The 21,342-nt window shown below is 45.2% G+C and overlaps 1 protein-coding gene across 4 annotated transcripts in view; it reads left to right on the plus strand.

The window, feature by feature from the left end:
- Positions 1-7,715: 7,715 nt before the first annotated feature.
- ABL2 (ABL proto-oncogene 2, non-receptor tyrosine kinase) overlaps positions 7,716-21,342 on the plus strand; it is a 50,825-nt gene continuing 37,198 nt past the window's right edge. For all 4 annotated transcript variants that reach the window (XM_053391265.1, XM_053391266.1, XM_053391267.1 and 1 more), the window contains exon 1: positions 7,716-7,947. In XM_053391265.1, coding sequence (XP_053247240.1) covers positions 7,731-7,947 — 217 coding nt within the window. In that variant the 5' untranslated portion in view covers positions 7,716-7,730. The remainder of the gene's footprint in view (positions 7,948-21,342) is intronic.

Here is a 21,342-nt window from a genome sequence, read left to right on the forward strand (position 1 = left end):
AAAAAGCAGTGGCAATCCCTATCTGTTGCAAGCTATCTACTTCAACAAAGAGAACATTGACAAATACAATGGTTTCTGTCAAGCTGGCTCAGCTAATCATCTTGAGTTTCTACAGGTGATGTCGATTTCTACCATGAGGGTCACTGGTTACAAAAATCTTTTTGAAACATGGCATGAAGGTGTGATCAGGTCAGGTACTAAGGTTAAATTCCCTGGACACTTCCAACATCAGCTGTTGCAATTATGTTGTGTGCAGGGGAAAAATGGAGTAGTACAATTAGTGAAGGTAACCTCTTGCAGCTTGGATGTCTCCGTATTTATCTTTACACAAGCAGCAGCATACCAGTATGAAATTAAACAACTTTTCAAGCTGATAAAGACTCATTTCTGTGCAACAGTAACAGAGACAGAATTAGCTTTGAAGCACCAAAATATCTGAAGGAAGTACTACAGTCCTCTATCTTTGCCTGATTTGGCAAGTGGTGTAGAAAAAAAACACACATTTGTATTTTGGAATCTGATGAACTGGAAATGTCATTTAAGAGATAAAAAAAAAGAAACTAATTTATTAAGAAGTTAACTTATTTATGTAGCAGCTGGAGCAGAGTGCACACACCTCTTGGACCTGCCAGAAGGTTGCCTTTGGGAGTGCCTGCAAATGGAAACTATTGGAAGAAAAGAACTCAATATAATCTTGATTCTGTTATGTGTTTTCCCAGGTTCAGACTGCATAAATAAGTATTATGTGAATAAATTTTTTAATAAAACTCTGGGTTGGGGTTTTTTGCTTCTCACACCATGCTAGTTTCAATGGCAACTTACCATGCTCTTTTTAGGTAGGAGTTGCCAACATAGGATAGTGTGCAGTCTTAATGTGCTCCTTTCTGATGTTGCCTTTTAGTGGTGGAGGTATGGCAATGGGACTCCTTCACACACTAGTATTGATCCAATTTCTGCCAGGAGTGAGAGAGGCGCTCTGTAGCTTGAATTAGAAACTGCGGTTTCTGTGATCAGGATCTACCTTAAAGAGCTAAGAGTGTGCCAAGAGCCGCCTTTGGATGTAGAAAAGATGGTGTGCAACATCAGCCCCTACAGGCCTAGAAGTTTTTACTTCTGCCTTTGTACCGCCAGAGCATTACTTAGGCTTCATGTACTTTAGACTTCAATTACCATCTAAACTACTGCCTCCAGAGACTCAGAGCTGGTGATGGAGTTCCAGTGTTACCAAGTAACACAAGAAGGACTCAATTCTTCAGTCGCTACCTTGTACTGTTGGATGGATTCATCAGTTCACGAATTATGTTCGGAGAACTGTCCAACAGTGGCCTGGCTAGAAACTAAATGAAATATGGCAACCAGAAAAAGGGGCCTATCTCTTGGTCGTGACTCCCTATGACCATGCAAATGACAGAATATAATTTTGCAGTCTTGCAAAGTCTGCCTTGTGATGCATTCCCCATGCAGACTTTGGCCTGAACTAGGTCTCCATTAGTTGATGATGAGGGTAGAAAGAGCTGTGCTTATATTGCATTTTCTGAAAATGAGTAGAATCAAATGACTGCTAATAGGGAGACATGGTAGGTATAGGAAGCTGTCTCAGAAAGTAATTATTGACTTGTCAATAGGCCATATCCTGCTGCAGAGCCAATACCTGATAGTTTAAAAAGAAGTTTACTGTCAGTATAGACTTCTTCCTTGTTGGCTTCTTAATTGAGGTTAGTTAAATGCTTTTATTTTCTGAGTCTTTAGGGTACTTTAGGCTGTAGTCCTATATGCATTTACTTGAGAGTAAGTCCAGCTGAACTCAGTGGGACTTACTTTTGAGTAGACATGTATGGGATTAAACTGCCAATGCAATTTTGTGTTTATGTGGGCTGCCAGGATAATATGGAGGGTCGTCATTGCCTGGAGAGATTTCATATGCTTCAAATCTTATGAACTTAGTTTATGGCTTAGCAGGTATATGGTTCCAGGGGCTTGTATCCATATTTTGCTGAGATGGCATCCTGCACTATGTGCACGATATTAACAAATAAAAACTCATATTTGTTGTAAGTTTTACTGTCTCTTGACAAGTGCACAATAGCCATGTGTGGATCTGCCACCACACTTTATCAACTCTCCCATGCACACAGATCCCCCCCTATTTCTATGTCTCTCCCCTATTGTGCAGCCCCCTTTGCACACACACTCCAAGCTGATCTATGTTATCGTATCTTTAAGATAGGTAGAATCTGAAGAGCAAGTATGTTAGCAAAAATTAAATTCAGTTGATGGATGTTGTACATATATGGGTGTTTGCTTGTTAATAAAATACCTCTTCTAAATTACTGCATTGAATCTGGGGCTTCATGTTGAAGATATCACATGATACCAGGAGTTAAATACATGATTGTAGGAAGATACTATGGAATATTTGAGGACTTTGCACCCTTCATCTCTTTCACATAAGGCAGCTGAGGAATGGAAGAGAGAAAAGTTTAAAAACAGCCTCCCCACCCTTTTCAGTGCCTCTCCTTTCTCGCTGTACTCCAACAATGGCAGAGATTTAAGTAGAGCAGGGATGGTGTGACACTGAGTATTTTTGAATTATAAAAACCCAGTTTTAACAAGGAGAAATAACAGAATGAGTACAACACAAAAAGCTGACACTGAAGTCTTTCCGAATGCCATTCTCACTGTCCTGAAATACTGTTTTAAACAGCCCCTCCTGTGTGTTCCCTTGCTTGCTCATGCCTCTGCCATCGTCTGAAAACACCATTTTCCTCTCAGCATCTCTAAATCCCTGCTTTATTTAGACCTCTGCCACTCAAAACAACCACTTTTCCGTTTTCAGTTTTCCTTCCTTTGCAACTTTCCCCTCTTTCGTTCCTCAGCTGCCTCGTGAGAAAGAAAGGATGTGGAGCCCACAAATATTTCATAAAGGTAAAGGGACCCCTGACCATTAGGTCCAGTCATGGCCGACTGGGGTTGCGGCGCTCATCTCGCTTTATTGGCCGAGGGAGCCGGCGTACAGCTTCCGGGTCATGTGGCCAGCATGACTAAGCCGCTTCTGGCGAACCAGAGCAGCGCACGGAAAAGCCGTTTACCTTCCCGCCAGAGCGGTACCTATTTATCTACTTGCACTTTGACGTGCTTTCGAACTGCTAGGTTGGCAGGAGCAGGGACCGAGCAACAGGAGCTCACCCCGTCGCGGGGATTCGAACCGCCAACCAGTCCTTTTCTAAAACCTGCCATTGTTTAAAGCTGCCATTTCCCTCAGTTTCCTCCATCCCTGCTTTATTGAAACTTCTGCCATTGTTTTAATAGCACTTCCCCACCACCTCTCATTTGTTGGAAATATATCTCAGCCTTTCACTAGTTTCCAGAAGATCTAGTTCGTACTGTTATTACACAATGCAGCAGTGCATTTTCCTCTCCAAATACTCATGGCTATTTTCAATACCTGGAATTTAGTTGGTATAGCAGGTCTCTGCCTCCTACAGTTTCATAAGGCCACAGTGATACCATTTGCCTTGAACTGAAGCCTTGAACTCAAGTCCCAGCCCATTCCCAAGGTAACTCTACAGTATATTTTTGAAATATCCTGTTGTTTCCATCAAAATCAGTCACAACCCTATTCAGCACCAGATCAATTAAGCTTTCAGTCAGCCCTTCTATATCCTACTCTGAAGTTGCGAAATTGGCATATCACCCATGATTCCACTGTGGAAGGGCCGTAAATCAGTGGTATTATGAGTTTATTAATTAGATTTGTCATTCACTATCTTGCCCATAGCAGCTTACAACCAAACAAACAGATGATAAACCCCACATAGATGCACTGTGGTAGAGCATCTGTCTGCATGCAGAAGATCCCAGATCCAATTCCCAGCATCCCTGGATAGGGCTAGGAGATCCTGGCCTGAAACCCCAAAGAGTCGCTGCCAGGGACTTTTTTCATCCTGAGGGCCATATTTCCTAGCAGACAGCCTTCCAGGAGTTACATGCCAAGGGTGGGGCAACATGCAACTCTATAGCCCTGTCACACACAAGTCAAAGTTTTCTACACACCTCTTCAGCAAGGACATCTTCCATCTAGCCAAAAAAATAAAGTGTGAGCCAGTGACGGTGTGGTTTGGGGAGGTGTCACCTGGGAAGAGATCAGCAGGCCAGACAGAGACTTGGGAGGACCACAGGTTCCCCACCACTGATAGACCAATGTTCATCAAGGGGTTTGGACCTGGGTGCTATCAATACATCAATCACATTCTATGTCTCTAACACTGGAATGAGGCGAGTCTATTTAGGCTCCACTGGTGCCTGCATGCTGCAGTGAGCTGAGGTCTGAATCCCAACAAGACTTCAGCCTCGGTCCAGTATGCCTGAAGGAGCGTTTCCACCCCCATCATTCTGCCCAGATACTGAGGTCCAGCTCCGAGGGCCTTCTGGCGGTTCCCTTGCTGCGAGAACCAGGCAGAGGGCCTTCTCGGTAGTGGCACCCGCCCTGTGGAATGCCCTCCCACCAGATGTCAAAGAGAAAAACAACTACCAGGCTTTTAGAAGACATCTGAAGGCAGCCCTGTTTAGGGAAGCTTTTAATGTTTAATAGACTATTGTATTTTAATATTTTGTTGGAAGCCACCCAGAGTGGCTGGGGAAACTCAGCCAGATGGGCGTGGTATAAATAATAAATTATGATGGTGATGATGATGATGTCTTTGTGGGTGGGTAGATACTTGAGTTAGGACGTTAGGTAGAAATCCTGTTCTCAATAAAGGTCATATTCCACTTGAAAAAGCACGTTCATAGTCTCTGAAAACTCATAGCTCCATCACTCATTGAAGGCGTAATTTGTCTCTGTGGCTAACAACACCTGTGATGAGCTTCACCCATTCCTGGACAGGGATATAATCATCCTGCCAAGTAGCAGCAGAACCACCCAACACACTCCTAAGAGCCAAACCAGGTGGATATTGTGGCCAATGTGATCAAAAGCAGCTGAAAGGACTGCATGAATGAGCAATATTGCCCTTCCCCTAGAATAAGTCATATTTTGAGGTGACCAATGTATTTTCTAAACCAACATCACTCTTGAAATCAGATTGAAATGGGGCCAGAAAATCAGTGTCATCCAAGAGTTCCTGCAGTTGCTTAACCACCAATTGTTGAGCACCATATTCCTCAAGAAGGAGCTACGTGTGGCCAGCTGACATAGTCCTTGGGGTCAAGGAATGAATATTAATAAGAGAAACCAAGTCAAAATCCAGCAAAAGTAAGTTGCAAGAAGACTTTTGAGACAACTTGTGGCAAAACATTTTCTGGACTGTCTGCTGGTAAGGTAAAGGTACCCCTGCCCGTACGGGCCAGTCTTTCCAGACTCTAGGGTTGTGCGCTCATCTCACTCTATAGGCCGGGAGCCAGCGCTGTCCGCAGACACTTCCAAGTCACGTGGCCAGCATGACAAGCTGCATCTGGCGAGCCAGCGCAGCACACGGAACGCCGTTTACCTTCCCGCTGGTAAGTGGTCCCCATTTATCTACTTGCACCCGAAGGTGCTTTCGGTATGCTAGGTTGGCAGGCGCTGGGACCGAGCGACGGGAGCGCACCCCGCCGCGGGGATTCGAACCGCCGACCTTTCGATCAGCAAGTCCTAGGCGCTGAGGCTTTAACCCACAGCGCCACCCGCGTCCCTGCTGGTAAGGGAAACATAAATGAATGCTCAGCCATATGAAGGAATAAACCCTCCCTGCAGATAGAAAACTAGATGCAAGGGGGAAGGACTCTGGACAACTTTTCCCTCCAACATGCCCATTTTTTGTAAGACACCCCCCCCAATGCGGCAGTATGTGGTACAATCCAGAAAGACTTCTATTTGAGCAGCTCTCGTTGGGAGAGTCAGTGGAATTTGGGCTAGTTGTGATTTATGTTTTGCTGGATCATGCCCAAAATCTTCAGTTCCCAGAAGCACTGGTTTGGGCTCAAAAAGAAAAGGCTAATACATCATATCAGTCATGATCTAAGCATGGTCATACCTGAAGTCAGCCAGACAAAATGATTATGTTCAAAACATAGCTTGTCACCTGTGAATAAGTGTTTCTCCAAGCGCTTTCTCCACCTCCTCTCCCACACTGATCTTGCGCAGTGAAATCTTCAACATGCCCTCTGGTATCAATGTGGCTGCTTTGAAAGCTGAGCAAACATCAAAAAATTTACATTTACATTCTGCTTGATGAAGAGTGCCATGTAGCTCCAGAGGTCTTGGGCTGGGGTCCTGCTGAGCGGGGTTTGCTGTGGGGTCTTGTTGCTGTTATTGATACTACTTTTTTATTATTCTTATTTTTAGCTGTTCTTAGGATTTATGTGCTGGGATGTGCTGGGTAGCGCTGTGGATTAAACCACAGAGCCTAGGGCTTGCCGATCAGAAGGTCGGTGGTTTGAATCCCCACGACGGGGTGAGCTCCCATTGCTCGGTCCCTGATCCTGCCCACCTAGCAGTTCGAGAACACGTCAAAGTGCAAGTAGATAAATAGGTACCACTCTGGCGGGAAGGTAAACGGCTTTTCCGTGCGCTGCTCTGGTTTTGCCAGAAGCGGCTTAGTCATGCTGGCCACATGACCCGGAAGCTGCACGCCGGCTCCCTCAGCCACTAAAGCGAGATGAGCGCCGCAACCCGAGTTGTCCATGACTGGACCTAATGGTCAGGGGTCCGTTTACTTATGATTTATGTGGATATTAGTCAATTTTGTGTACTTTTTGAAGTGTTTTGCTTATTGTTTATGGCTACTTTTGTAATTATGGGGGTTTTTTTTCATGCTGAAAGCTGCTTTAAACATGGTTTTAACCAGTGCTTTTCTTCTAGAAAAAAACCTGTGCTGGTACAACAACCGTGAAGCTGTTACAGGAAGTGCCAGATTTTTAACCAGTGTTTTTCTTCTACGCAAAAAAGGTGCCGGTGTTGCGTACTGTTGAGCAGCCCCAGAAACCCCCCCACTGGTTTTAACTACGGACAGGTGGCATACAAATAAAATGGTTATAAAGCTCCTTCAAATATCCTATTACTATCACCCATTAAAATAAAACAACATAAAAAAAAAAACCAAAAGGTGGAGCACACAAAAACATTTCAAGAAAGGAGAAAAATATGTTTCTAACCTCTCCCTCTATTCTCGAATGGATTTAATGTTAGAAAGTGCATTAAATCAATACTTTACTTAATTTTTTTAAGTGTTTGGCTTTTTAAAAATATGGCATAATAAGAATACTTCCCCCCCCCCAATACTTGAGGGAACATCTATTAGGAATAATAATGATCAAATGTATTTGACTCTTTATCCCGGCTACCCTAGGCGTCATTCACGACATTTTAAAGTGGCGAAGCGGAGTCGCGTGCGCGGGATGGCCCGCGGACGTCGCGGGGCGGGGCCGCGGACGGGAGGCGGAGCCATCGCCGCCCCTGGAGGACCGGAGGTGGGAAGGGTGGGCGAGAAGGAGCCGCTCTGCCCCTCGCCCCCTCAGCTCTGTGGTCAAGATGGCGGCAGCGGGGGTTGAGGGGGCGAGTCCGTGAGGGCCTGTCCGGAGCGCGGTGGCGAGGAGGAGGAAGCGGCGGCGGAGGCGGAGGCGGCAGGGCAGCCCTGTGGGGAAGCGGGCCTGGGCGGGCGCGGCTGGGGGAGCGTCGCAGGCGGCGGCATGTGAGCGCGAGGCGGCGGCCGAGGGCTGTGGCGGGGGCCCGAGACGGGCGGGGGACGGGGATGGGCCAGCAGGTGGGCCGCGTCGGGGAGCCGGGCGCCTCCTCCGCGCTCCAGCAGCCGGCGGCGGCGACGCAGCAGCAGCAGCAACAGCCGCCGCCTCTTTCCCAGCCCCAGCCGAGGGGGCTCCGGGGCAGCGCAGCCAGGCCCGCCGGCCGGAGGCGAGAGGTGGCCGCCCCGCGAGGGGCCGAGAGCGGCTTCAATATCTTCACCCAACACGGTAAGGTGGGAAGGGAACGGGGGGGGGGGAGACCGGGGGCGAGGAGGCTGCTGCAGATGCTGGGAGCGGGTGGGTGTGGCGCTGAGGCGAGGGCTGGGGGCGGGGAGCGAAACCCCCTCCTTTCCGGGGGGGCGGGCAGGCACACCCGCCCCGCTCAAAAAAACACAACAGGAAGAATTGCTCTCTTGCATCAGACAAAGGTCTTCCTGGTCCAGCATGTTGTTCCCAGCAGTGGCCTGTTAGATGCCTGGAGGGGAGGGACCGGCCAAGCAGGAAGGCAGCAGCCCTTCCCTGTTGTATGCGCCCCCCCCGCACCCCAAAGCACCTTGTCCTTGACAGGTATACTGCTCTGAACCGAGATTGTGGCTCCAGTTTAACTGCTCCTGCTTGACTTTAGGGTCTCTTGAGCTTGTGAGCCGTCCTCCCATGGCTGCAAACCGACCTGGCGAAAGCCTATTCCCACAGTAAATGTATTGGTCTTCTAGGTGTTCTTTTTGGTTTTGCTGCAGCACACAACTAGGCTGCCTCTCTGGAATACATAGCAGTTTTTGTTCTTCCCCTGGAATATCTGTATATATGGTCGGCTTTCATGTTTTCTACACACTTGAGTGAGTTGGTTGTTTAAGGGCATCTAAATGTTCTGGTGCTACAGATGTAGGTCAAAGGCGCGCATCCCTTTAGAATGGCCTGTGTTACTAATGTTGCTGTAGTTGTGAGATATGTTTTAGAAATTGCAACAAAATGCTTTGCTTTATCTGCATTTGGGCTGTTTTCCACAGCAGGCTTTAGATCCTCCCGTTTTGATTTTGTGTGTGTGTGCTTTCTGCCAACATCTGTTTGTCTATTAATATATCTTCTGGTTCACCTTCACCCTTGCTCTGGCAATTGCTGCCTTTTCTTTTCCCATCTCCTGATTGTCGTGATAAAGTTAATTCTGGTAAGGATGAACCTCATCCTAAGGTGCCTGTCACAAATTGTGGCAACTGAGATACGCATTGCATTGTTTAGAAGGTGCCAAAGACGTTACATTATTTCAGAACCTTATGGTCACTGTTTATCAGGGTTCCTTTCTACATTCTTTGGTGACATTGTGATGGCAGCTCTGCTCTTAGGGTAACAGTCTGCTCTGTGATGACCTTTACCAGCAGAGATGAGGGCAGAAGAGAACTGTGTGTGTCCTCTCTTGAGGAAAAAGTCAGCATCTGTAGCTGGGAGGCTGTGGGTATGTCTGTGAGAGATGTAACGCTGTTAAGAAACACATTGCATATAAAGGTAAAAAAGCAGTATTGACTACTTATATTGTTATTTTTCTTTCATTATCTCCTGACAAACTTGATGTAGCATGGTAGCAACTTTGCAGTATAATGGGTGGTATTCAACTGAGTTTTACTCAGAATAGACACATTAAAATTAATGAGCATGTCTAAATTGGGTCCATTAATAGCAATGGCTTTACTCTGAGCAAAACTTGGTTACATACTCATGACAAGCTGCAGTTAGTCTAAAACAGAAAGCCTCTGAACCCCACCTCAGGATGATTTCCAATTTATCTTAATTTCAATAATTTGTAATACTACTTGTGATTTTTACCACATTTGACTATACTTTCTTTTAAGTTCATGCGGTCATTGTTGCAAATGGATTGATTGAGATCCATATGTATGAACTACTTTAGCTGGATGGGAAGTACCTGACCAAGGAGTTTGGTTGTGTTTATGGTGATGTAGGCAGAATACAGCAGGTTCCCTAGATTACAACTATGATTTTAAAAGTTTCTATGTTATATAAAAAAAATTCCGTGTGGAATTGACATCTGTGGACGTCTGTGCTTTACACATTGTTTTGGGATATGCCCTAGAGAAATTGCTAAATTTGTGTTGAGTGCTGCCAGATCCGCTCAGCTCCACAACCATTCTCTTCTGCATGAAATGGAGTAGAATACACCAAATGCTCTGATCATAGAATCATAGAATCATAGAATCATAGAGTTGGAAGAGACCACAAGGGCCATCGAGTCCAACCCCCTGCCAAGCAGGAAACACCATCAGAGCACTCCTGACATATGGTTGTCAAGCCTCTGCTTAAAGACCTCCAAAGAAGGAGACTCCACCACACTCCTTGGCAGCAAATTCCACTGTCGAACAGCTCTTACTGTCAGGAAGTTCTTCCTAATGTTTAGGTGGAATCTTCTTTCTTGTAGTTTGGATCCATTGCTCCGTGTCCGCTTCTCTGGAGCAGCAGAAAACAACCTTTCTCCCTCCTCTATGTGACATCCTTTTATATATTTGAACATGGCTATCATATCACCCCTTAACCTCCTCTTCTCCAGGCTAAACATGCCCAGCTCCCTTAGCCGTTCCTCATAAGGCATCGTTTCCAGGCCTTTGACCATTTTGGTTGCCCTCCTCTGGACACGTTCCAGTTTGTCAATGTCCTTCTTGAACTGTGGTGCCCAGAACTGGACACAGTACTCCAGGTGAGGTCTGACCAGAGCAGAATACAGTGGCACTATTACTTCCCTTGATCTAGATGCTATACTCCTATTGATGCAGCCCAGAATTGCATTGGCTTTTTTAGCTGCCGCGTCACACTGTTGGCTCATGTCAAGTTTGTGGTCAACCAAGACTCCTAGATCCTTTTCACATGTAGTGCTCTCAAGCCAGGTGTCACCCATCTTGTATTTGTGCCTCTCATTTTTTTTGCCCAAGTGCAATACTTTACATTTCTCCCTGTTAAAATTCATCTTGTTTGTTTTGGCCCAGTTCTCTAATCTGTCAAGGTCGTTTTGAAGTGTGATCCTGTCCTCTGGGGTGTTAGCCACCCCTCCCAGTTTGGTGTCATCTGCAAATTTGATCAGGATGCCCTTGAGTCCATCATCCAAGTCGTTGATAAAGATGTTGAATAAGACCGGGCCCAAGACAGAACCCTGTGGCACCCCACTAGTCACTCTTCTCCAGGATGAAGAGGAACCATTGATGAGCACCCTTTGGGTTCGGTCAGTCAGCCAGTTACAAATCCACTGAGTGGTAGCATAGTCAAGACCACATTTTACCAGCTTCTTTACAAGAATATCATGGGGCACCTTGTCAAATGCCTTGCTGAAATCAAGGTAGGCTACATCCACTGCGTTCCCTTCATCTACCAGGCTTGTAATTCTGTCAAAAAACGAGATCAGGTTAGTCTGACATGACTTATTTTTCAGAAATCCATGCTGACTATTGGTGATCACAGCATTCCTTTCTAGGTGCTCACAGACTGTTTGCTTAATGATCTGCTCCAGAATCTTCCCTGGTATTGATGTCAGACTGACTGGGCGGTAATTATTTGGGTCCTCTCTTTTCCCCTTTTTGAAAATAGGGACAACATTTGCCCTCCTCCAGTCTGCCGGGACTTCGCCTGTTCTCCAGGAATTCTCAAAGATGACTGCCAGTGGTTCTGAGATCACATCTGCCAGTTCTTTTAATACTCTTGGATGCAGTTCATCTGGCCCTGGAGACTTGAATACATCTAGACTAGCCAAGTATTCTTGTACTATCTCCTTAGTTATTCTGGGCTGTGTTTCCTCTGCTGAATCATTTGCTCCAAATTCTTCAGGTCGGGCATTGTTTTCTTTATCGGAGAAGACTGAGGCAAAGAAGGCATTGAGGAGTTCAGCCCTTTCTGTGTCCCCTGTTTGCATTTCACCATCTTCTCCTCTGAGTGACCCCACTGTTTCTTTGTTCTTCCTTTTGCTACGAACATACCCATAAAAGCCTTTTTTGTTGCTTTTAACCTCTCTAGCAAGCCTGAGTTCATTCTGTGCTTTAGCTTTTCTGACTTTGTGTCTACACGTGTTGGCTATTTGTTTGAATTCCTCTTTGGTGGTTTCCCCCCTTTTCCATTTTTTGTACACATCCTTTTTTAATCTTAACTCAGTTAAAAGTTCTTTAGATAGCCACCCTGGCTTCTTTAGGCACCTTCCATGTTTCCGTCTCATTGGTATTGCCTGAAGTTGTGCTTTTACTATCTCCCTCTTAACAAACTCCCAGCCATCATGAACTCCCTTTCCTTTTAGTATTACTGTCCATGGGATCTCACCAAGCACTTCCCTAAGTTTTATGAAGTCGGCTTTCTTAAAGTCGAGAAATTGAGTCCTAGTATGCTTGGCTGCTCCTTTCTGCTGTATAGTAAACTTCAGAAGAGCATGATCACTCGCGCCTAATGATCCTTCCGCTTCTACCCCACTAACCAGGTCATCAACATTGGTTAGGACCAGATCTAAAATGGCTGTTCCTCTTGTTGCTTCTCCCACTTTCTGGACAATGAAGTTGTCTGCAAGGCCAGTGAGGAATCTGTTTGACCTTATGCTCTTGGCTGAGTTTGACATCCAACAAATATCCGGGTAATTGATCGTGTGTGTACATTTCAGGAGAAAGTGAGCATTGGTGGAAAAGTCACTTTAATAAAACTTGCCCAAGGTTCATTGAGGAACCTTTTCATAATTTCTTGGGTTCTCTGGAACACCCTTTGAAAACTGCTAGGAAAGGAGGGTGTAGCTGGTACAGGATTTGCAGAGCCACTTCCATACGGCAAATATGCTTTGCGTGGAAGGGGAGATGCTGGTGTAACAACTGCTGTATCATATACCCACTTAATGCAGAGTGGGGGTGGGAAATGTACCACTTGGAAAATCCCCCAAACAGTGCAAAAATAGCCGGAGCACAAACAAGGCGCACCAATTGGGGAAATGTGCCAGCAATGCCGCCTACACAAAGAGGGAGTGAATGAACTCGCAGTGATGAGGACATGTTCCGGAACACCTCCCTGTAACGCACACAATGATGCCACAGTGCCCCTGCTCCATGATCCCCAATGGAACAGACAAAAATATCCCTGCTGCTCCCAGTCCCCAGGCATATGTACCAATAGGGATTTGAATCTTCTTGGGCTGCTCAAGCACTGTTTTTGAGCACTGAACGTAAAGAGAGGGCAGAAGAAGCCATGCAACACAGCAACAGCATAGCTTCCTTGGCTACTAATCATGAGCCCATCATACCTTCTCACCTGCTGAGGCCAGCCAAATTCAGCTCTTCCTAGGATTTGGGGGGGAAAGATCCCTATCCAGCATGTGGCAAAATCATAGCCTTTATTCCACATTTTCTTTTGTAGTGTTTTCTTTTGTAGTGTTTAGCAGTTGGTCCCTTACCTTTCCCGCCCCGACCTGGCCACAGTGATCCATGCGACGGTCATCTCCAGGCTTGACTACTGTAATTCGCTCAACGCGGGGCTGCCCTTGAAGCTGTCCCAGAAACTCCAGTGGGTGCAGAATGCTGCAGCGAGGCTCCTCACGGGGTCCTTGCCATGGGAGCATATTCACCCAGTGCTTTTCAAGCTGCACTGGCTCCCGGTGGAGTACAGGGTCATGTTCAAGGTGCTGCTTTTGACCTTTAAAGCCCTTCACGGCCTAGGACCCTCGTACCTACGGGGCCGCCTCTCCCGGTCTGCCCCACGGAGAGCCTCAAGGTCCATAAATAGCAACACCCTAGTGGTCCGGGGCCCTAAGGAAGTTAGACTGGCTTCAACCAGAGCCAGGGCTGTTAGACTGGCTCCGGCCTGGTGGAACCCTCTGCCTCATGCGACCAGGGCCCTGCAGGATCTGATTTCTTTCCGCAGGGCCTGTAAGACAGAGTTGTTCCGCCTGGCCTTTGGCTTGGAGCCAATTTGATTCCCTCCCTCCCTCTCTTTCTTTTTTCTTTTCCTTCTCCTCCTGCGATGAGGCTACATTTTAATATTTTAATATTCCATTATTTTAATGTTGTGTTTTATTTTTGTTTTTAAGTTGTAATCATTCATCTTGTTTTTATTATTGCTTGTAAGCCGCTCTGAGCCCGGCCTTGGCTGGGGAGGGCGGGGTATAAATAAAAAAATATTATTATTATTATTATTATTATTATTATTATTATCATCTAGGGTGTAATGGATTCTGAAAAGATATGTGTAGGGTTGTTAACCAGCAGGGCTTCTGTGTCTTGGGCCTTCAGGCAGCAGAGTAGCAGGCACCAGCTCTTTGTTGCCTGTTGCATACCTATCTGCCTTAAAGCTTTCCAAGGTGCTGGTTCCTGTCTAGAGTCAGTAAGGTTGTCATTGTCCATGGCAGAACAGGCAGGAGGCATTCTAGTCACTGCTGATCATGGGGTGGGCCTTCCTTGTGACCTATGTGGAGCTGGGTGTGGCCTGTGGAGAGTAAAGGGAAGAGATTGAAAGGATATCTAGTAATACCCAGTACCTGGAATAAATATACCTTGAATCCAGTGTCCGAAACTCCCATGGTTCTAGGCGCATTTTGCGACAGGGAATTTCATTAGCACAAGCAGTTTCTGAGCTCTGGGAGCAGTACTGCGCCTAAGATTTCCGATTAAAACTGCAGAGTGGAAGGAAAGAGGGACCTTTTTCTGCCTCCCTACTTCTAGCTACTGTCTGAAGACTGGAAAAGAGACTAGACCATGTGAAAAATGAACACAATATTTTAGCTGCAATTCATTCACTTGTTGGTTTTTTTGTTATAAAAAAGTGCGCCTAGACGTTTTGTTGTTGCGCCCATAACCTAGGTTTAAGGTGCCATTTAGCTCCTAGCTTTCATATCTCAGTTTCTAGCGCTGCTGAACCTGCATGCACAGGTACAAGAGAGAGTAGTAAGTGATGCTTGGCCAGTGGTCATGCCTTAGCCACCCCCCCCCACCCACTGCCCCACCCACATCGGGGAAGTGGAGAATGCACTGGCTTCTGAGTTGGTGGTTGCAATTGAACTCTGGCTGTTCAGAAACAACAATAGCTGCATACTATACACTGGGGCTGTGATTCCTGAATAGTGCCGCCAACACTGGCAGTAATATATACCAGAGCTGTGAACTTGCAAAGCAAAAGTACTCCAAAGTGTTTGACCAGCTACAGTTGGATTGGAGGTCTTGGCCTTTGCCAACAGAGATCTTACCTGCTTGTGGAGATGATTGTTTCTTCTGTGTGGGATACTCTTCTCCCTATTGTTTGAGGTAAAGTATTAAAACCATAAAGCAGGTGGAGGCAGACAGCTACAGCAGCTATATTTTGCATTGACTGTATCGCCTTTCCTTTCTTACTTACTTGTATGGGGTTCTCTGTCTGTGCACCCCAACTGTCAGATTAGAGGAGGAAGGGCTGTTGGGTGTTTGTGGCTGGAGCTCCAAGGCAAAGTGTCAGGACTCTTGGCAGAGAAGTGTTAGTATAGTAATGTAGTCAGGTTTTCACGTATGTTTTGGACATGCTCCACCTGCAAAGTCATGGTTTTTGCTTGTACTCACAAGAAAATGTTGTTCACATGGATTGTTGTACACAAGCTACGTAGGGGTATAGGCTGAGTACTGGGTGGGATGCTGTCCTTTAAACTTCAACCAGAGTTGTGGGTTCACTTCAGCACTAGCCTCAAGGGTGAATAATATTGTCTTCATGGTCAAAGAGTTAAGTTCTGAAGTTTCATTTTCATTTCACATTTGTACCCTGCTTTTCCTTCCGGAAAGAAGCCCAAAGTAACTGACAATTGCCACAACACAATCAATGCAAAAATATCAAAATTACCAGTAGTATGAACACAACAAAACAGATAACTAAACTATAAAGCTGCCTAATACTGTGCCAAAGTCATATTGATAAATCAGCCAGTAAGTTCCGAAGAAGCCTGTCAATGACCTTAGTTTGGGCCAATATCACTGCAGTACTTAACAGCAACCGCTGATGTCTTGTATACGGCATATGCAGAACAGAAGATGTGATGTAGTAGTTGCCTTTCAAAGATTCTGAGATGTTACCTACTTCACGCTAGTCTTAAATTTAACTCATTTCAGGTTTCCAGTAGAGTAGCTGTGTTTATTGCAGCAAGATCAATAAAAAGTTTTGTGGCACCTTAAAAGATTAGCAATTTTTATTATGGTGCAATGCTTTGTCAGATGCATGAACTGGATTATAGTTCATAATAAAACGTTATTCTTCAAGGTGTGGCACACAAGGCTTATTTATTATGCATATTTATGGCCTGGCCTTCATCATTGTAGATCTTAGCGTTGGACATAATACAAATTGCATATCCCAAATTACAGTACTTAACTCAAACTAAAAATAATCAAAATCACCCATCATCAATAAAAAATAAGAGCAAGTGAAATAAATGTTAAAACTGTGAAGCTCCTGAGAACTCCAGGTTGTTAACACAGAAAATTTAAAACTAGTTAATTGTGAGGAACAGAAGATACCTGGACGCTTCTCCTTCATGCTAGTTCATCTTTGGTCATTATACACAATATATTTTTAGATGAACATCTACAAATGTGAAGCGTAAATTCATATAGTATGTATTTAGAAAACATCCATGATACAGACACAAATTTAAGGGAGCTATGCAGTTCTCTTGAGTATATAATTGAATATATATACTTAATTGCAAACCTGTTTGTGATCTGTCTGAAGGATGGAATCCATTTACGGGATTCAACTGCTGAGTCACGTCAGCGGAAGCCCTGCTTACATGACAGGATTTCCCTGCTCTCCTCCCCCGTCATGTCCCTGAATTTGGCCCTGGGGGATCGAAAGATTCACATGGGGGAGGAGAGGAGGGATTGTTTCATAGGACAAACTGATTCTTGCACAGAAGGAAATACTGTAATAGTGCAATGTTCAATGTATTGGTACCCTTCTGTTCTGTTTGTAATGTATGCAGGAGACAGGGAGGAGGTTGCTTCCATTTCTGGGAACAAGTGGCTTCCTTCCACTCAGAAGGGTTGTCTTCAGCATGTATATCACGCTGGGGTTCCTCTGTGGTCTCTCTATGTACTGTAATCCACTGCTTGGCTCTGCTGTAGTGTTCCCAGAGTACTGTATTTTTCCATGTATAAGATGCCCCCATGTATAAGACGCCCCCTATTTTTTTGAACCCAAAATTAAGAAAATGAAACCCTTAAATAGAAGTGAAAATCTAGATGATTGGTGGTGGCAAGTTGTTGATCTTTTTCAAGGCGATCACCCTCAAAGTTTCTAGCATGAGGTACATGAGGTCCCAGCATGGTGCAGAAGCAAAGGCAGCGAGCGACTGGGGCATCACACACTCCCCCTTGGTGGCAGCTGCTTCTGCAGGGAAGCAGGCTGCCAAGGAGGAGCTAGGGGAAGGCAGCGGCCGCTCTGCGTCGGGCCATGCCATCAAGCAAACTGAGCGGGGGGCAGGGTGGGAGTTTGAGAGGGGAAGAGAGAAAAAAGGAGAGAAGGGCAAGGAGAGGTAGCTGAGGCAGCTCTCAGCAGCGGTGGTGGCAACTGCTCTCGATCCAGGGGTCAAGCCAGTGGGGGCTTCAGGAGACGAGCCAGTCACCAGCATGCAGCCCAGAGGGGGGGACGGCAGCAGGAGGGACCGCCTCAGCCCGCCCAAGCCAAAATCCCAGAGGAAGGCACTGGACATAGTAAAAGATCCATCGCATCCTGGTCACTGTCTCTTCGAGCTCCTGCCGTCGGGACGGAGATACAGGACGATGAAGACAAGAACGAGCCGTCTTAAGAACAGCTTCTTCTCCAGCGCGATCTCGGCCCTGAATGGGAAGCCTGGACTTTGAAAGTCATCTAATCTTCCTTGCTGTACTATACTGTATTGTTTTAATTAGTGTTTTTATGGAGCAGTCAAGTAATTTCGTTGTCCCTGAGAGGGGGCAATGACAATAAATATATTATTATTATTATTATTATTATTATTATTATTATTAGCTTAAATATTTTTTAAATCCCCCAGATGCCATGTTCTGTGTACAAGACGACCCCCAATTTTTTACTTATTTTTTAAAGCAAAAAACCTCATCTTATACATGGGAAAATACGGTATTTCACAGGTAGGAATGTAGAGCATTTCATCTTTTCCTCTACTGTATTGGGGATGTCATGCATCCTCTTCTGTTCACATGCTGGGTTCTTAGCTCTATCCTTTCATCTTGGAGTTTGTTGATATTAGCTGGAGAAAGTAGCTGATAAGATTGCTTCCCAACATCTTTCACTTAGCTTTATAGGTGGGGCATAGAGCCTACAAATACACAAGCACAGAAACCTTAAACGGAAAGTGTGTTACAATGCCTTTATTGGGCCCAACTAAAAATCACTATATTATGCTTTTTGTTAGTATGTCTTTCTATAGCTATTATGCATCGTGTAAGCGCTTCTGTCACATAGAGCCAGGCACAATTGACTGCATGTTGGAACAAAATAGCTTGCTTCCCATCCCACCCTACCTGTCTCCAGCTGAATTCTTGTGAGCCTGCTCAGCAGCTATTAAATCACTTTATATAAGCAGTAGCTTATGGTTCTGTTTACCAAAGTGTTTTCTCCTACTTTGTACTATTTCCCTCATTGATTTGTCTTGTTTGAGATAATGGAAACTAGTTTTACATGAAAGGTGTTGGTTACGATGGCAAGTGTTTTGATGGAACTCAGTTATTTTTGCTGGAAGTTGTATAATAATTTAAAGATGCTGCTTCGAAACTGTAGGACTAGATTTACAGCTTCACTTTAGAGAAATCCTGGCTCTTCTGGATTTGGCTGTTGAGCATGGTTCTATCTTAACTAAAGCTAATTAATGCCTCAGACGAAAACTTTGTCAGCTGGGAGTAAATCTATTATGTTGAATGCTGTTCATGCTGTGTTCTTGCATTTAAACAGTTTTAATTGTCCTGGGCACCAATCCAAACCTTGGGTACATTCAGAGAGCCAGAAAATCACTTTCAGTGGCCGGAGAATTTCTCTTCGCCCAGTTACAATCTAGGTCTGCACCCCTTCTTTCTCTCTTATTGCCCCTGCAACTTCTTTTGGTTCTGGTGGCCTGATCCGCACTACCCAAAAATTCCTATTTTAGATGGCAGCACAATTAATTCATGCTCCCACCTTTTCTCTCAAAGAGGAACCACCCTTCTGAGGAATAGTTGGTCTTTTTTGCTGGAGTAGGAATGTTCTGGAATACATCACTAACAGATAGTACAGACAATTTAAGGCCCAAACACTTCTCATTGCTAGGCAGTCCAGTAATCAATTCTCTATAATTGAAAAACAATGTGCATCCGTATTATATAAACACTGAAGTCTCTTATCTCCCCCCACCCCTGCAACATTCAACCATAGAAGGAGAATAGTCTAGATGTCAGGTCAGAATTTATATACCTGAGTCTAGAACAGAGCAGGGTGATCTGTAAGTTTCATATTGTCTGCTAATTGCTAATGAATTTTGCAAACCACCATTCCCTGTACCTTAAGAGGGTTCTGAGACCTGATTGCTTACAGATAATGGTAACTTGCTATTCTAGATCTCAGCATAAGACCCAGAGCTTCCCAGTTCACTACTTTGGGTGTATTCTCAAAACTTAAACATAATTATTTCAGTTTCTTTTTAAACAGTTGTGGGGAAATAAGCATTACTGGGTAGTTCAACTTGTTGACTTTTTGTGAAAACTGTGTTTATCCATCCAACTGTGTGTATCCATTTACTCAAATGTATTATTTCCAAAACAAGGTTGTGGTGCAAGCAATAGATAAACCTTTTATGTGACTTTTTGCCACTTGTTTAATAAAGATACTTTGCTGTGTGCTTAATGCAATGGTATCTCAGGTTACAGATGCTTCAGGTTACAGACTCCACTAACCCAGAAATAATACCTCGAAATAATACCTAGAACTTTGCTTCAGGATGAGAACAGAAATCGTGCGGTGGTGGCACGGCAGCAGCGGGAGGCCCCATTAGCTAAAGTGGTACCTCAGGTTAAGTACAGTTTCAGGTTAAGAACGGACCTCCGGAACGAATTAGGTTCTTAACCAGAGGTACCACTGTACTTGTAATCCATTTTGAATGAAATGCATGGCAATTGCTGTAAGATACTAAATCGGATATGGCTGAGAAAAAGAAGCTCTGATGTGGTTGGCCCAGCAGAAGCTCCTTGGTAATAATGCTGCGTGTACATCCAAGTTTCCTTCCTGGACTTGAGGCTTGATGTTTGTACAAGCTTTTCATACAGCAGGAATTGACAGTTTCATGCCTTTTGCGGGGGCAGGGATTTTAGTAGTATTTGCATATGTGAAAGTTAAACAAGATAACTTGAAGGGTAGGTTTAATAAGGTCTTCCAAAAGCAGTCTATTGTTGAGAGACACAGTTAAATTATGCCTATGGACTAAAGTAACTAAAAACAAATAGACACATACGCCAGCGTGCATATTATTACAACCTTTAATATGTATCAATGGGATCCTTTCATTCTTTATTTTATTTTTTCCAACATATAGAAAATTATGCTGGCAATAGGTTTTGGGGCTTCCCGCCACTTGATAGTGCAGCATCACAAAACTTTTAACCGTAAGACATACTGTTGAGAGAGATTGGCAGGGCATGCATTTGGTTATCTGATTGTGGCTGCACACACCCAGGTAGTAAAGCTTATTGACCTCAGTCGACCTTGCTTTTAACATGTGTAGAATTTTGCTTTTAGGGCAGGAAATAAAACTGTTTTTAAGTTAATTTTTGCTAGTTAGCTTTGAGTTGGACTTGTTTTCTTAGGAAGGATCGATTTCCCATTTTTGAGCTATGCAGCCTGATCCGATGTACGCTATGCATTCTTGGAAATAAGTGCTGATAAGCTCCTGCCCACCTAGCAGTTCAAAAGCACGTCAAGTGCAAGTAGATAAATAGGTACCGCTGTGGCGGGAAGGTAAACAACGTTTCCATGTGCTGCTCTGGTTTGCCAGAAGCGGCTTAGTCATGCTGCCCCTTGACCTGGAAGCTGTACGCCGGCTTCCTTGGCCAATAAAGCGAGATGAGCGCCGCAACCCCAGAGTCGGCCACGACTGGACCTAACAGTCAGGAGTACCTTTACCTTTACCTTTAAGTTCAATAAAAGCATTTATAAAGGCCTTTAATGTGTTCAAACCACTTCACATACACAGTAAGGTAAAGGTAAAGGTACCCCTGCCCGTACGGGCCAGTCTTGACAGACTCTAGGGTTGTGCGCCCATCTCACTCAAGAGGCCGGGGGCCAGCACTGTCCGGAGACACTTCCGGGTCACATGGCCAGCGTGACAAGCTGCACCTGGCGAGCCAGCGCAGCACACGGAACGCCGTTTACCTTCCCGCTAGTAAGCGGTCCCTATTTATCTACTTGCACCCAGGGGTGCTTTCGAACTGCTAGGTTGGCAGGTGCTGGGACCGAGCAGCGGGAGCGCACCCCGCCGCAGGGATTCGAACCGCTGACCTTTTGATCGGCAAGCCCTAGGCGCTGAGGCTTTTACCCACAGCGCCACCCGCGTCCCTCACATACACAGTAGGTGAATATTATTGGGAGCTGAGACTGGTGGCTAGCTTAGTCCATGGCGGATGTGAT

This window comes from Podarcis raffonei, chromosome 6 (assembly GCF_027172205.1).
Source record: "Podarcis raffonei isolate rPodRaf1 chromosome 6, rPodRaf1.pri, whole genome shotgun sequence".
Lineage (NCBI taxonomy): Eukaryota > Metazoa > Chordata > Lepidosauria > Squamata > Lacertidae > Podarcis > Podarcis raffonei.